We start from the raw sequence: 17,292 nt of genomic DNA on the forward strand, positions 1-17,292 counted from the left end.
TTAATGAAACATGCTATTAAAGAAAGCCCAAAAGCCCTCTTCTTGATGACGGCACCAGCCTACACGGTTGGAAAATCAGACTGAATTGACATTTAAACAAACAAAAAAACAATTTTTGTGAATCTTTTGGTCAAGAATGAAACCAGCAGTTGTGATGACATGTTTTATGTGATCTGTGGGTTTTTGTATTCGATCAGAGTTATCACTGTTTAAGTCATTATTATTGTTCAAATCACAAAATATTTGATTTCTAACAGCATCTAAGAATATCTTAGAATAAAGATGTAATACCAAGTTGTGATAAGTAACTAACTACAGGTACTTAAAATATTGTGCCTTACTCCACTACATTTAAACTACTACGCCTTTAGTTACTTTGCAGATTCAGATAAATAACACAAATAGTATCTACAAGTAAAAGAGGATTCATTGTTAGAAATTAACATAAAACTTACAATAATATAAAAATAATAGTAATACTAAATTAGACAATTTCCTCTAGGGGTAATTCACAAGCTATACAGCAATATATAAAGTTATTAAAATAATCTCCACTTTTACAAGTTTAAAACATTAAATTGATGTACAGATTAATGCATCGATTTCAACTTCAAACTCACAGTTGAAAAAAACCCAGAAATCCTGGGAGTTTCTCTTGAAGATATATCAGGTAGTGAAGCACAGTGGCTTCAACGACTGTTAACTTTTTTTTAAAAAAAATCAGAAACAAACAAAAAATAAATAAACAAAAAAACAACCTCAAAAGTATACATAATAATATATATAAGACATCAGTTAATCAGTTTCATTGTGGTCATTCAGGCCAGTCGCCAGGAAAAAATGCTTTTCTGCAAAACACAAAGAGGTTACAGTTGTATGTTTCAAACGTATTATGTTAATGTTTCTAAAGCGAGGCCGTTCATCAGCAGACGCCTGCTAAGCTGCAGATCAGTGTTATAAGGACCAACAAACAACACAACCTGTTGGTTTTTACCACGACACCAATGCATTTTTACGCATTTTTTTTTTTTGTTGTTGTATCACCGCTGTGTTTCCAGCCTGGACAGCTGCACATAACAGCGATTCTAGCTGGGAAAGTGCCACAAAAACCAAGACATCACCTCGTTCCCAGCTGGGATTGCCAAGAAAAGCGATTGTTTTTCACTCTGGCATCGCCTTGTTTAAAGCTGGGACCATGTAACCAAAATCAGGTATTTTGCAACAAAACATTATGCTTTCTTATCCATAATCCAAGTAGTTTTTTTGCCTAAACCTAACCACACATTAATCACTGCACTGGTTCAACGTACTGTAAGTTTCAATATACGTACTAAATAATAACATATAAAAGTAACAAATCTGTGGTTTTGTTATTATTTTGGCAATTTGGTTCAATCATTAAGTAAGACCACTTCCTCACACTTTCTCCTAATGTAGAAAATAGACATATAAAATATTGCAATGTACAGATTTAAATTGCTGTTATTCTTTGCCCAAACTTAACCACTGATGATTGTTCAGCTGTTCAGCTGTAAGACCGCTCTTTTCATCGGTGCATTTAGCACCATTTCCCTCGTTATGTCCGTCTAATGTGATATGCTGTGATACAAACCGTAGACAGCATGATTTGATTTAGTGCACACTCCCATTATTACCTGTTTCCTTGTCCGCGTCTTGCCTGTTCGGAGCTTGATGTATCTGGCTATCAGCTCATTTCGACCTGGAAGGAAAAAGACACAGAACATACTGTGAAACATTCACACACACACACACACACACACACACACACACACACACACACACACACACACACACACAAAACCCCATTTGAACTGTCTTTCTTTCACACAGACAATCACAAGCAGAAATCATATGACCCTGACAAACAACTTAGTGCCTGATTTAGAGCTGTTGACCCAGCGACCCTGTGACGTGCGGTTTCACATAGTCGCGCTGTAATCACTGGTACCCCTGTTGAGCCCTCCACACATACACACACACACTAACAAACACACAATCACACACGCCACCGCCCTGAATACACATGAACCAACAATACAGGTATTCATGCAGACCGGCCGTCCCCTGATTAAAGGAACCAGCAGGCCAGCTGTACCCATGCTTGCTCTATGTGTGTGTGTGCACATATGCGCACACACGCAGACACACATACACACAATTCAGCCCATTCAATAGCGAGCACAGCAGACTCAGCATGACCTGGCTAGTATAGATTAGTGAGGGAGAGGGAGACAGAGAGAGAAAAGGAGCAGAAAACCACAGCGTTACATCCAGCTTTGTCTGTCAAAGCACTTTGTAAACAACTGTTTTTAAAGGTGCTATATAAATAAAGTTTTTATTATTATCCAGAAAAACAGTGACAGAGAAGCGTGTTCAAGGGGCTGTACTTTATTTATCAGAGTGGGGGTGAGAATTTGGGTTTATTTTTTTATATCATAACCCTCCATGGAGCTACAATTATTTGTATGTGAGTAACTGGGATTAACCACAGTTCCCAGTTACTTTTTCTTTTTTCTTTTTTTTAATTGGTGAAATAATGAAGAGGAGTGACATATAGAGAGGGTGATACAAAGATACATACACAGATACAACATGTATAATGAGATGAAGCAGATGTGTAATGTGTATTGGCAGGAGTCCAATAGAGATTATATATTAGATTATTTTAGCTGTGTGTGTGTGTGTGTGTGTGTGTGTGTGTGTGTGTGTGTGTGTGTGTGTGTGTGTGTATGTTTCGATGTTTGTATGTGAGGGAGTGATATGTGTCTGTGGTTGATTCTGGAGAGGTTGTTTGTGGGCAAAAATTCTAATAAACAATAACAAAAATTGGGGGGGGGGGGCTGCGAAGGGCACCCCACAAACTCTGTCTCTCTTTTTTTTCCCTTCTTAAATACTGGTTGTGTTTGTTTGTTTTGTAATTATTTAGGTCACGTTTCCAATTTAAAAGGCTGCTCCCAGGCCCCGAGGAGGGTGCTGGCCCACTGCAGGTGCTTGTCCTGCTTTGGACCACTTCCAGACCATTTAGGAGGGAATCTGTCCAGTGCGGAGCAATTGTTTCCTTTGACTATATTCATATTTCAGATCTTTAAATTTCGCTCTTTTTCTTTATAGATAGAGGGTAGTAGCCCCCGGCTATGAGCTCCTTTAATGTTTTTGGTTTTGATGTGTATCTGCAGTAAAGCTTCTATGAAGATGGCAAATAATGACGGAGAGTGGGCTTCCCTGCCTGGCGCCCCGGTGAAGTGTGAAACTGTCTGATGTGATCCCATTTTGTGGTGACTGTGGCTTTAGGTGAGGTGTTCTCATCCAGTGAATGAACGACTCCCCGAAACCGAATTTGTGAAATGTGTTGAATAGGAAAGTCCAGTTAACTTGGTCAAATGCTTTTTCTGCATGTAATGATAAAATGATTGTTATTATTAATTTGTTGTGAGAGGTTAATGATATTAAATAATCTCTGTACATTACCGTATAATCCGTACACAGCATGTCTTTTTTAATGAAGCCTGTCTGATCGTTGTTTTAAAGTGGAGATGACTGTTTCTAACGGATGTATTGATGTGTGAAGGGATTTGTGTTTTTTGTATTTCTGTTGTTTGTTAGTAAAATTGTGGGGATAATATGTGCCAAATGTGTTTCCAGAATTTGGGAGGGAGGCCATCCTGTCCGGGTGATTTGGAGTAGGGCTGTGTGAAGTTCATCTGATGATAGTGGCGCATAAAGGATGTCTGCTTTTCGTTTAGATAATTTGGGTAAATTCAGGTTATTAAAGAAAGACTGGATTTGTGATAGGTCGGGGTCTGCATGGTGTAGTAGGGGGATTTTTTTGTGTATTAAAACAGAGACACCTCTCTGTTCACTATTATAACTTGAAGAGAATAATTGATTTAATTGCAGAGATTTGAGGTTATGCAATTCTAATTGTGATTAATTCATTTCTTGGAGTAAACTGTGTGTAGTTGATTTGTGTGTGTGTGTGTGTGTGTGTGTGTGTGTGTGTGTGTGTGTGTGTGTGTGTGTGTTTTGGACAGCGTAACACTTTTTTTGTCAAGTGATACATAACTGCAAAAACACAGGATGACGGTGAGATTGTGTGATGATGAAAGATGGTGTGTGTGTGTGTGTGTGTGTGTGAGAGAGAGAGAGAGAGCGTGTGTATATGTAGCTACACATGTAAGTGGTGCGACAGTTAGATTATGTATGTCATTATTTAGTCTTTGTTTTGTTTTACCTGGCTGCAAAACAAATCTCCCTTAGGGGACAATAAAGTTGAAAGTTTAAAGTTGAAAAGTTGAAAAAGATTGGGTGTACTCGCGCATGGGCGAGGGATGAGAGGACACGAGAGGAAACGTGTAAACAGAAAATAGAAAAACCGGAAATCAAAAAGAAGAGCAGAGGGTGTTGGGGGGTTCATTATAGCTCTTTTTTTACACCGTTTCTACATTTAGAATAGCCATGAAGCTTACTTTGAGTTTCGGATGAGTTGTCCATCTGTGTAAAGTTTGTCTATCACCGGTAAACTCGGTCGTTATTTTTCCGGCTTCAGGATCGGGATTTATCGGCGTTCGTTTATTTTTCGTGGAAATCGTCCTTTGAGACCGTAATTAGTTACTACTTTAAATTTTAATTTTACTTTATTACTTTATTTTTTGTCTCTGCTTCGGGTTTGTGGGTCCAGGACAGTTTGCGCTGTTAACGTTTTCAATGACGAAAAGATGTGATGCGATTTCCAGGCGTGATTTTGTTATTTTTTCGTGTAGTGAGATGAGAAGGTCGAGTTTATTTATTGATACTGGAAAGATCACTGACCTCGATTTCGGTTGTCTGCTAGTCGTCTGTGTCTGTGGATCAATCTCGTTTTTCCTTTTGGCGGCGTCGGTTTGCACGTTGTGCTGCTGGTAGTAGTACCGGTCAACGAAAGCTACCAAGTCCGATAAATCCTCCACTGTGGCATCAATCCGTTTCGTGTGAAACGCGGGTGGAAAAAAAGGGAAAATGCAGTTTTTGTAGATGAAGTTTAACGTTTTACACTCCGAGCTGCTCTTTCTGTTTACACCGGGCGCCGCCATGTTCGATCTCACCTCCCTCCGATTCTCGCGATACTTACTCCGCCATTCAATCTTACGTGCTTTACGTACTACAGGTCACAGTTTCTTCCTGTGATAAATGGTTAGATTTTGGAGATTTTTCCAAGAAAACGTGCCTCATCAATGGAAAACAGTGCCACAATCAATTCCCCGTCATATCACACATTTAGGTGTAATGTTAAAAAGTGATTTATTTACCAACGATGTCTGCACTGATTCTAGGCTGATTTTATCTCATTTTAAAATCACTGTACTTACATCATCTGCTATTTAGTTTTTATCCACTCATATTGTCTCTTTTTGCACCACTCCCTGCCCACTCATAAATAATGAACAGTCCCTTGTACATATTACTTGATAATGTTGCACTGCAGTGGCCTCCAAAATCTGACCAGATTGCAACTTTAGAGCCACCCAAACTCATATATGACAGTTAGCTTTAAATATTTTATGGAACTATGTAATTTGTCTGTTATTTAATTTGCTAACAAGCATAGTTTGGTTTGTCTCCTGTTGTGTTTTCTGTTCCGACCAAGTGGAAAACCAAAGTCAGGCCAGCTGGCCAACTGATGGTCAAGATCAGCACAAAGCCAAACCTCTCTACTCACTACCCAAATGGCACGCAACAATAGCCCTAACTAACTAGCAGATGGTGTGTGTGCATGTGTATATGTGCATATGTGTGTGTGAGTCTGTGTGTGTGTGTGTATGTGTGTGTTCTGACCAATCCCATTCTCACTGAGATAGGGAGCTTAGACTGATAACATCTACAGCTCCCCATGCAGGTGTTTTCCTTCTAGCAGTCAAAAGCTGCGACTGACGACAGCACACGCGCAAAAACACACACACACACACAAACACATGTATATACATGCATGAGTGCCAACACACACACACACACACACACACACACACACAAAGACACACACACAAAGAGTCCTGGCTGCTGAGGCTGACATCTGACTCCAGAGGGGCCAGCTGGTCTTTCTAGGAGGCTTAACGGTGAATTATCATCCTTCACTAACCCTGCGGCACACATCCCTCGCCCTCCCTCTTTCTCAAAAACTCTCCAGCACACACACACACACACACACACACACACACACACACACACTCACGCACACACACACACACACACACACACACACACACACACACACACACACACACTTGCTCCGTCCATCCATCCATCCTCTGTTCTGGCTGCTCCCTTTCTCCCCTCCTTGTAGTGAATGGGCTTCCCTTCTGCTCCCTCCCTCTTCCTCTCCCTCCATCTCTCTCTTTCTCTCTCCACTTGCCCAGTGAAAGACTTCAAGGCCAAAGTCAGATGGTCATTAACCGTGACGAACAGAAGCAGCCACCCCCCCACCCCCATCTATCTCCAGGCTGAAGCTGCTCTGTGTGCAGGCAGATATTAAGGGAGCAGACGCAATTGAAAAACACATAATTCACAGGTCCGCTATGTGATTTTTAACCACAAACAAACAAACAAAAACAGAAGGCAGACTTGTGGTAATATTATACAATCAAGTAAGGTGAAGTGAATATAAAGTCCAAATAAGGGGAGAACAAATCCAAAAGTCAAATAAAGTGACTGAAATGCAACCATGCAAACACCACACTAAAACAAAATGTTGACTGATTTGTCACTTGGCACTGAGAAAGCACAGAAGTACCTGTGAGGAAAAAGTACACAAAGTAAAAAGCTCTCAAGCTTCCCGTACATTTTTTGGACTTGAAAACATTTTCTTTTCAGGTCATCCAAAGAAGAACTCCTGCATTAGTTTACTGTAGCTCCCCACGCTCAGTTAGCAGAGTGATTAAGAGCTCAGCTGCTTTATGGAACAGCTCGAAAACTCCTTTCAGAGTAAGTTCAAAGCCTTGTTGACCGCGCTCGCTAACAAGGCTGCAGAGAAGTAGTGTGTATTGTTGTGTACCCTGGGAAGACCTCATAGACCACAGGGGCCGAACTCTGGCCCACAGCCTGGCTTCACTAACACGGAGAATCAGTTTGTGCTTGTTACACAACACCGGACAATTTAAGTGTTTTTAAGTTGCAAGTTGCATTTGTTGGGTCTCCATCTCGTACAGTGGTGCACCTTCCACAGACCAAACATACAGCATTCAGCAGTAAGAAGCTCAATTACAATAATTAGTGTTTCTCTAGGTGGCACTGTTTTATTGTCTTTTCAGGTACAATAGAAAGAAACATCAGTGCTCCTGATAACCACACAGTTCATCTTTCATTCACGGCAAACAAGATGCCAGTTTCTTTAAACAATTACCGAACCTGTTTAGACATGTTTGCTGCCCGATGACGTCACCTGCAACAGGTGGTGACATTACCTCACATTAAAGATCAGCTAAGTTTGCAGACACATTGGCTGCATATGTGAAGTCATCTGAAGTCCGAGAAATGTGACTTTGAGTCCACACTTTTGTCTGTTTCTAGGAGCAGCAGACAGCTAAGTTAGCAACTCTAGTGAAGCATACTGGAGCTAAAGAGACGGGTGTTTCTCTTTGTCGTTTGCGGAGCCCAAATTAGAGGTGACAGAGAAGTGAATATTAGACTTAATATGACTTCACGAAACTTGCAAAAAACTCTCAAATAAATGCTAATGTTGCTGGGTTTGTAGTGTATCCAGGCAACTGTTTCACCTCTCAGCCCTGATGAAAGATGTGAGGCAACTCGTCCAGTCAGAGGAAAATAAATTACATTTCATTGAAAGGGAATATAGGCATGTTTCATACAATATGACAACACTGGATAAAATATTTTAATAAGGCTGTACTGAAGATGTTTGGAGATTTCTGTGACCCGTGTCACTGTTGCAGCCTACACTTCCCCATTACTATTCACAGTACGTTACAGCCCTCTGTAATACATCTGTTATGAACATGTCCCTGATCCACAGCTTAAGAGACACACAAGGGTCAATACTAATTAAATTACTTTCATATCCATCCAGCAGATCCATACAATGTTTCTGTAGGGGACAAAGCCACTGCCCATTACATTGTACCTCTGCTATACCTTTGCTAAGGATAATAGCGCCATTATTCACCTTTTTATTCTTTCTCCCTTTTATACACATCCATTTATGATGTGTCAACACTTCTCTCCCACTAACTTCACCACTTTTGCACATTTCTTTTCAATTTCAGTCATTTTTCCTGCAGCCAGTGGGGGGTATTTTAGACCCACACACGTAGCTTCCCCACCATCAGATATCACCTCTTTCTTATCTGTTGGAATACTCACCTGCCACTCATTTTTCCATTAATGTAATGCTCAAGGAAACCACAAAACCACCACTAATAACACTTGGGTTTTCTTTGAATAGAGAAAAAAAACTACTTTTGATAACCCCAAGGTTATGTGCATTCACTATGTTGCTTTTGCATTTGTACAAAAACTAAATTCTGCTTTATTTCTTGCAAAAAAAAATCAATAAGGCCTCTAGTTTCTCAAAAAGTCAAGTTAAAAACATGCACGTATAAAATGTGAGCTTGTCCTATTTTGTGAGCATCAGGAGCCAAAAATAAGAACAAACTAGATGCTATTCATGACTCTGGCTTGTTCTTATAACAATTAAACCATCTCTATGTCAAACGCTGCTCATCCCTTCTTGCCATTTCTCCTTTCATCCTCTGAAAACAGACAGTAGCCCTTTTTACACTGCTTGTTCAAGGCAGAAATGCTGCTGGGTTATTCTACCTTACCATTCTGTATAAAAGCTAATAACATGGACTGGTAGTACAGAGTTGCTCGACCATAACGGCAGTAGCAGAGGTGATAACAAAGCTGAATCTGCATCTTTGTAAAAGTGACAGCTGGCATGACGCTACATGCATGCTTACATTAGACGCTTGTGTTAAGGCCCTGACACACCAAGCTGACAGGTGGGCAGTCAGTGAGCTCTGGCCACCCTTGTGTGCGAGGTGTTACCCACATCTTTGGCCCTCACATGCCCTTATTGGCTGTTTTCAGCAGATTCAGTGCATTAAATCAGCATCAGAGGGAGTGGAGCCCATCAGTGAGTGAAATCACTCTGATATGCAGTTCAGCTCAGTGCACGAGAAGAGAAACTGAAGTGAGGAGAGTAAACAAATGACCAAAGCCTAGAGGGTTTGAGATCGACACAAACCTGTTTTAAAAGGTAAGATTGTTTTTCTTTAGCCATTGAGCTCCTCAGCAGAAACGTTTCCTGGTGGTTTGTGTTATTGCTCACTAAATATTCTTAGTTCTTTCAACATTGGATTGTGTTGATGTGTTTATTGGCTAACTAGTGTCATAAAGGTCTTCCAGTTTGCAGACGGCTGCCATCTGCTGGTATGGAGTTATTTCCTCACACGCAGGTGCAGAACATACATGCACGTTGGGCATTTGTTTTAGTCTTTGCGGTGTGTTCATGAGCAACTTTTTGGCTGAGTGACAGAGGAAACGAGGCGTCACTGCAATCGGCTTTCATCGCCACTAGTTCTTTGTTGATAGTTTGGTGCGTCTGGGCTTTTACACGTCAAGCCTCTTTTGCTTCCAGAACACCAACATGCTATCTAAAGTCCCACCAAACCTTGTTTGGTTCATTGTGGAAAAAAAAAAAATTTAAAAAGCAAAGCCGGCATAATGGCAGATCTTCTTTAAGGCAGTATTATGAAATCTCTGTGTAAAAGGGGCTTCTGTCCAACTCAAATGAACCTGCACTAATCTCTGCCCCTTTGCTGTAAACCACTGCTACTCCTTCAAGCTGTTGGAGCATGTGTGGAGCACACTGTCACTGACTGCACACCCTGAAGAAATATCTAATTTTTTCAGGAGAAAAAAGTGTTTTCAGAGAGAAGGAGACAGAGGAGTAAACATTATGCATTTAAAGGATATATCCAGGATGTCACACTGATTTAGCAGCATAAACTCGTTAGAAAGATGAAGATTCAGCAGCCTAGCATATAAGTGCTAACTCAGTAACGTGATGCACCAGAAAATAAACTGAACTGAAACAATAAAAACTAGACTTTTGAAAAAAGAAAAATAGTGTTTACTTACAAAACTGACTGAACTGCAAAAAATTAAAATATTGAAGAAATTGCTTTAGTTTTTGATTTAGAAAAACATGAGGAGGCACTGCTCATATGGTTATTGAGACTGGGATGTCTACATGACTGAATGTCAACTGCCTTCACAATGTTCTGTGTCTGTATAGTAATACCTGTTGTGAACTGACAAAAACCCCTAATGTTAGAAGAAAAAACTAAAACTAAACTAAAACAACACCGTTTTTAAACAATAAAAACTAAACTGAAATGAGCAAACCCATTCTGGAAACTACCTGAATTTAATTAACAAAATAAATAACTAAATGAAAAAATACAAAACTATGATTACTCCACTGCACAGACCCCTGATTTCAACCCAATCGAATGCCTTTACGATGAACTGAAGAGCTGACTGTGAGCCAACACAGACGGCGTCAGCGCCTGACCTCACTAATACAACCGTGGCTGAATGGAAAATGTTTGAAACAAACACATATGGTTGAAATCTTCAAGTGTCCAAAAACTTTTGTTCATCTGGTGTGTGTATAAATCCATCAAAGTCCAGAGGCTAGACTTTATCAACAGGGAAAAAGCAACAAATATCTGGGTTCTAATTTAATACTCAGAAGCCTAAAACTCTGGAGGAATCATAAAGAAATCACTAAATCGCACTCTGCATACAAAGAGAGAGAGAGAAACGACAGAAAGAGAGAGGGGAGGGAGGCACAGCTGGTGGCAGCCAGAGGACCATCTGTTCATCACTCTATTAGTTCACACACACACAAATACAAACTCTCTTCTCTAGTGTCACGCTCATTCTAGTGTCATGCGCACTCACACATGATGCACCTATAGCACGCTTCTACTTCCTCTCTTTAACAGTTTATCTTTCTTTCCTGTGTCTCTGACACTCGGGGGCCTGTGAGACAGCCCTCCAACACACAGCCACCTCCCTAGTAATTCTCACATTCTGACACACCACAGTGAACGTTTTAACAGCTCGTCCAATCGCTGGATGTGTTTATAACACTGTGCAGAGATGTCACATTCAACCACAACACACCGTGTGAATTTGTGTTGAACAATCACAAATTATCCACATTCTTTAAATGGTGCAAAAAACACAAACAAGCGTCCTCTGCTATGCAATGTGATTGTCCTTCTGTATGAAATGTTAGCAACCAGAAATACATTAAACACAGAGTACATCACAATTGTGCTTTATGATGTCATTATTTAAGCAATTACATGAAATACTAAAACACTAAAACCCATTCTCTGAACCAAAAGCTCAGAGGCTAAAACCCATTTATTGAGATCCTTAAACAATTCTTACCTATTATATACAATTTGTAGACCTCATTCTTTTTTAATATATAGTCTCATTTACTAAATCACATTTTGCACTGCGATGCACTTTTGATGCATAACAGTAACTACAGGTGGCAAAAGTTGAAGACAATTACAGCACAAGTGTCAAAGCTTACACACAACTCTACACTGAAAACACTTAGTGCTAATGATGTGATGAAACCATATAAGCTGGTTCAGAGTGCACAAGTAAAGTTGTTATCGAAGATAGGTGGAAACAACCAGGCAGAGGAGGAGGAAAACCAAGAACAAGAGCGGTAACATCAACTGTGATAAACCATGTTGTTGTTCATGGAAAGACAGTGATGGAGGCAGGACAAAGAGTATAAACCAATCTCAGCAGATTCTGCCTGTCTACTATAATCAGGTGACTCAGACAACTGTTTTTGTTTTGGGGTTTTTTTAAGGTCAAAATTTTACTGTATTCAGATTTCCATTAATGTTTTGACTGCATCTATATGTCTATAACTGCATGTAGATTTGCAAAACTGCCAGTTATGGGTGGAAGGACTCCTGTATCCTTCAACAGCAAGAGCATCTCATTGTTGACATGGTCCTTCAAAACAAGCCATCAGACTGCAATAATGTCTGGCCAAACCCAGCAAAAAGACGCTGTGATACATCGTGACTAAGTTGTGAGTATATCTTTAAATTTAGAATCCATTTATTCGCATAAAATAATGAACTTAAGACTTTTACCTGGTTAAATAAAGGATATACTGTATATATGAAAATCTAAAAATCTTGGCCTTGTTCATTTCTTCGTATTTTCTGACAACACAAGTAAAGCTTCTCACAGCAGTTTACACCCGACATCTCCCATTACTCACCGTACATCTTTCCTTCATCTGACAGAATAATCTTCCTCCTTCCACAGGGCGGATAGATGGCCAGGGCCTCCTGGAAGCTTTGCTCGATGTCAGGGCTCCAGACCCCTTCAGGGTCCCCATCCATGGTCTTATCCCCCCCTGAGTCACTCAGTCTTTCCATGTCGTCCCCTGGACTCTCACTGCCGCTCCAGCTACTGCGTTCCATACTGGCAGCTAACTGTAACTAGCCACCAACACTAACGCTAATGGTTTGATGCTAAGTAGATGACGTGATAAAAAGCTAAAACAAACCCAAGCTGACTAATGCTGATGCCAATGATTAACTCCCAGTGGGGACAGCCAGCTGAGGACAACTAGAAACTAGATGCTAATGCTAGCTGCTACTTCAACAAAAGTAATACCAAAAGTGGCAGGTGGACTGGAGACAACCCCGCAAACTGGTCCAAATCCAGCGTCAGACAGCAGGAACCCTGAAATACATAAAAGAAAAAAGAATTTTATTAGCTACAATTAAAGTTGTGCACAGCAGAGCATCTTGGTACAAGAGGTTATAGAACATGCCACATCATCACAGGTTCAATTGCAGCCTTGGGACCTTTGTTGCATGTCATATCCTTTCCTCTTACCCAAAATATCATAATTGTAAAGAGTAACTAAATCCCAAAACCATTTTCAGTTCAGCAATATGTGTATTTATAAGTGTTGTTGATTGATTCAGATGAAACTCTTGACATTGGAGCACAAAGTATTAAAATTCCACATATTATGTATACATATGCACAGTGACTGCCCTCTAAAGGTTGAAACCTGGCAATTGCAATTGAGTTTTCACTATAGGCTTATCATTGTAGCAGGAGCCTGCTTTCGTCACGAACCAAGTCCTCTGTCACCACCCCATCAACCGCCCACTCACCAAGTCCTTTATGTGTATTGGAGGCAGGGAGGTGCTGTGGATCGAGAGGCGGCACACTTGATTGACTGGGCTATCTTAGTGCCCCTTCCTAACCCTGCCCATTTTATTACACTTTTTACACATTCCAGGGAGGAGGCATTCAAGCCAAAAATGGGGGTATTAGTTGCTCTTCAAGTTGTTCACAGTGGTTGCTCCTTTATTAGCTCTGTGGTTCCTGGCTATTGAATATTGTTTCAGGATGAGGTATGATTGGTTAGCAAACTGCATTTCCTCGGACAGCAAATGTATGACCTATCCTACTCTATCTTACCCTGCTTATGATTGTCTTACCCTGACATTCTTACCCTGACACTAACCACCCTCACACCTGTTGCCGATAAGTGCTATTAGCTACTTTTTAAATCTCCTGTGATTGGCTGCTTAGTAACAAATCATCAAAATGTCACACCAGTCCAATGATCCCGTCCTGCCCGCTGTCCTGTTTACACAGCTCTGTTACAACCTCCTATTCCCACTCAAAGGCAAGACCACTCTGTCCCCCCATTCTGCAATCATACCTTATATACAGAACGAAGACGTGGCATAACGGCATGAGATTCCCGCCCAGAATAGGCAGTGTAAAATGGGCTACTGACAGATGAGGCTTTAACATGCAAGTTGCAACAGTGTTAGTCACAAATACAGCATAAAGTTTTACTGTTCTATATAGTAGATTATGCCATTGTGATTTCCACTTGTGTCAAATAGATGCAATCACTGCACAGAATTTCATTTCAGAAAACAGGGACAAATACAATTGAAATGGGCCATTCCCCTTTATTTGGAGCCCACTCTGTGATTCATGCTGATATTAAGTCTGTATTTTTTACCAGGAAAATGTTTTCTAGTGCAGATTTAAGTTCTCAACAACACATTGTAGGCCTGCATCCCCGCTGCTAGAGGGCAATTATTGCTTCTTTTCATGTAGGAAATTGCCTATTTTGTTAAACTGCTGTGGTAGCCCAACATCAAATCCACACGCACTTAAGTGGAGCAAATGAATGAGGGACGGACAGACAGACTGGGACCTCTACTACACACAGCTACTAACAGACTTGGGAAGAAAAAAAAAATCAGAAACTGAAGGGGCTTGCCAGCTGCCTACGATTCTTCTAAAATCCCCCACAGTAAACAGCAGGGTTGGCGAAGTACACCAACATATGCACACATGCACAAAAACTCACACACACAATTAGAGTGCCAGTTCCTTGGGCGAACACATGTCATTTTGTCTGGTCTTCTACTGTTCACACTTCCCATGCACTGTCCCTTGCCACAGCTTGCACAAGCCCGCAGTGTGAAGTGTATATCAGTTTGTGTACTGGGTGTGTGTGTGTGTGTGTGTGTGTGTGTGTGTGTGCCTGGCTAATTTTAACACAATTACACTTGACAGCGCACATGCACACACATGCAACTGAAGCCTATAAAGCAGCAGGCAACATTTTGGACACATTTTAACCCTGTACACTTGAGCCCAGCTTAGTTATTTTAACACCTGGGGCAAAACACTGCGAGGCCGCAAGAAAACATCCGTTGGCTTAGACTCCCAGTCATGTGTAATGAATGAGATCTGCTGGTTTTACTAGAGTTTGTCCTCTGGTTCTCTCTTCATGCTTATTCTATTCACCCTCATTTCCGTTTCCTCTCCAACTTCCCACCCTTGCTTTCTTCCCCTCCTGCCCTCCCCAAGTAGTTTTCCATTCAAACAAGGATTCATTCATCCAGCAGGCTGTATGGTTGTTGAGCACCAGCAGCAAGATTTGTTCCCTCTACAGCGAGTGTGAGTGTGTTTGCAAAAATGCAACTGAGTGCGCTAAAGTGAAGAATCCTTCTTCACAAGTAGCAGAGGCTTTGATTATCTTAGATTCATTTTACAATGACTCCACTGATGACAAGTTTTAATGGTGGAAATAAAGGCTTGCAGTGAAATCCAGTTCTTTGCTGTCTATTAGTATGCTCAGTATGTTCTCAACAATCAACATTTCATCAAAACAGTGGGGATGGTCTCCTAAAAAACGTGCATCATTCTAAATGGCGTTTGCTTTAATAACTCATGAACTGGTTGTCATAGGGAGGTATCATTGGAATAGTGACAAGTGTTTGATGTTTTATGTGTGTAAATGCATGTGTGGATGCATACATGGACATGGTCGCAGCTAATCCAAAATTGCACTTGTTTGCTAAAGGCCCAGACGGACCAAACTGACATCAAAGGACTAGCAGGAATGAAAACCGACTGTTCAGTCACCTCACCTCACCTGTGTCATGACCAAAAAGCTGCACTTGAATACACTGCAAAGACTACAAGCAACAACCAACCAGCATGTATGTTCTGCACCTGTGTGAGAGGAAGTAACTGTCCATACCATTAGATGGAGGTAGTCTGGAAACTGGGAGGGAAACAGGAGGTATTCATACTGTTTGTCATTTAAAAACAACATAAACCACCATACATGATCTGAGAATTTCTGCATCTTACTTCAGGAGCATTCACAAAACATCTGACCTCTTTGAGGCCTGTGCTGAAGCCATGACAATGAATCACAGGTCGCCAGTCAATCACAGGGCTTATTGAGACTGGCAACCATTCACACTCACATTCACACCTACAGACAATTTAGAGGAGCCAGTTAACCCTATTAATCGGGCCTTCGTGTCTTTGGACTGTGGGAGGAAGCCAGAGGACCCAGAGAAAATCCATCCTGACACAGGAACCCCCTGAGTCCTCTTGCTGTGAGGCAACAGTCACCGCCATGCTGCACCATGCAAATGTTATGATAAATTCCATTGTTGAGTTATTACACTCTTATATGTGTGCGGTTTGGGTGTTTAACGAGAGAGCTGATATCACACTCAAATAAACTGGGGCCTGTTGCACCAATTGTGTCCGTTCACTCTTTAGAAGTTCAAAAGTTTAACTGGTAAATGGCCTGCATTTATATATGGGTGACTGAGGGGTAAAATTGTTGGATAAATAAAAGCAATTTTGCATCATATTCACACACACTGATGGTAGCATTGAGTTACTATCCACAGTGTTAGCCAACCAGTGTAAGTAAAATTGGGTTAAGGTGTGATCTCAGCCCTACATGTAATATTTTGACACTTGGGCAGTTGAATCTTGATGCAGAAGAGGTCTGCAGTTGGTCACGTGACTCAACTTCCATGACAAAGAAAGAGTTAGCAGGTTTACTTCACTAGGGTTAGGAAAAGATTGTGGTTGACGAAAGTCACACAAGTCGAGTTGCAAGCAAGCAAAATAACAAAATAGTGAATAATGGCTTTGTCATAGGACAAAAACACAAGTCTCCTGGGTTTAAGTCCTGTGCTTGTTGGACACTGCCAAAACAGTGAGACCAGGCTGAAAGTTTAGTGTCTTGATTAAGAGCGCGTCCAAAATGTGGACAGGAGGACAGGTGGATCACTCAAAGCCTTGTTATATCTTAAGTAATAACTATGTGGAGATCAATGCATCACTTAATTAAAGGAGTTGCAAAACACAAACTAGTTCTTACTTAAGATAATGTGTTACTAAATTTAGTTACTAAATACATACCTTCACATCCAGCATGAAGCATTAGCATTCATTCAGACAATATTTGGACTTTGGTCCCAACTCTTGAGAGAAATATCTGCTTCTTTTCCTTCTGAACAGTGCTTACCAGCTATTTACTAACTTTGTTTGCTGTTTGGCTGGTGAGTACTGTGGATTTTTATAGCTTGTTCTCTGAAAACAGTAGTGTGCTAAATGCAACACATTACTATGAGAGCAGTTGGAGTAAGCTTGCTAAAGCTGCACGCCAGGAAATCTAAACAATGAGTTAAAAAGATTGAAAAAAGAAAAGAAAAATTGTGTTGGAGTTAGAGGCAACTGAAGAGCCAGATGATAATTGTATATCTGCTTTTACACAGAGACCACACTATAGGGCCGACATGAAGTCCCCGCTTTCGCTCCTATGCGTGATTATTCACTGCATCGCTGCATCATACAATCAAA

The 17,292-nt window shown here is 40.8% G+C and overlaps 1 protein-coding gene across 1 annotated transcript in view; it reads right to left on the bottom strand.

The window, feature by feature from the left end:
• The window catches only part of LOC121950176 (transcriptional enhancer factor TEF-1), a 52,536-nt gene that overhangs the window by 20,686 nt on the left and 14,558 nt on the right, over nucleotides 1–17,292 (bottom strand). Inside the window, exons 2-3 of the mRNA XM_042496097.2 lie at nucleotides 12,344–12,813; nucleotides 1,656–1,720 (exon numbers count right to left, since the gene is read on the bottom strand). Coding sequence (XP_042352031.2) covers nucleotides 1,656–1,720; nucleotides 12,344–12,548 — 270 coding nt within the window. The 5' untranslated portion in view covers nucleotides 12,549–12,813. The remainder of the gene's footprint in view (nucleotides 1–1,655; nucleotides 1,721–12,343; nucleotides 12,814–17,292) is intronic.

Source organism: Plectropomus leopardus, chromosome 7 (assembly GCF_026936395.1).
Source record: "Plectropomus leopardus strain MGB_pleo_1.0 chromosome 7, ASM2693639v1, whole genome shotgun sequence".
NCBI classification, from domain to species: Eukaryota; Metazoa; Chordata; class Actinopteri; order Perciformes; family Serranidae; genus Plectropomus; species Plectropomus leopardus.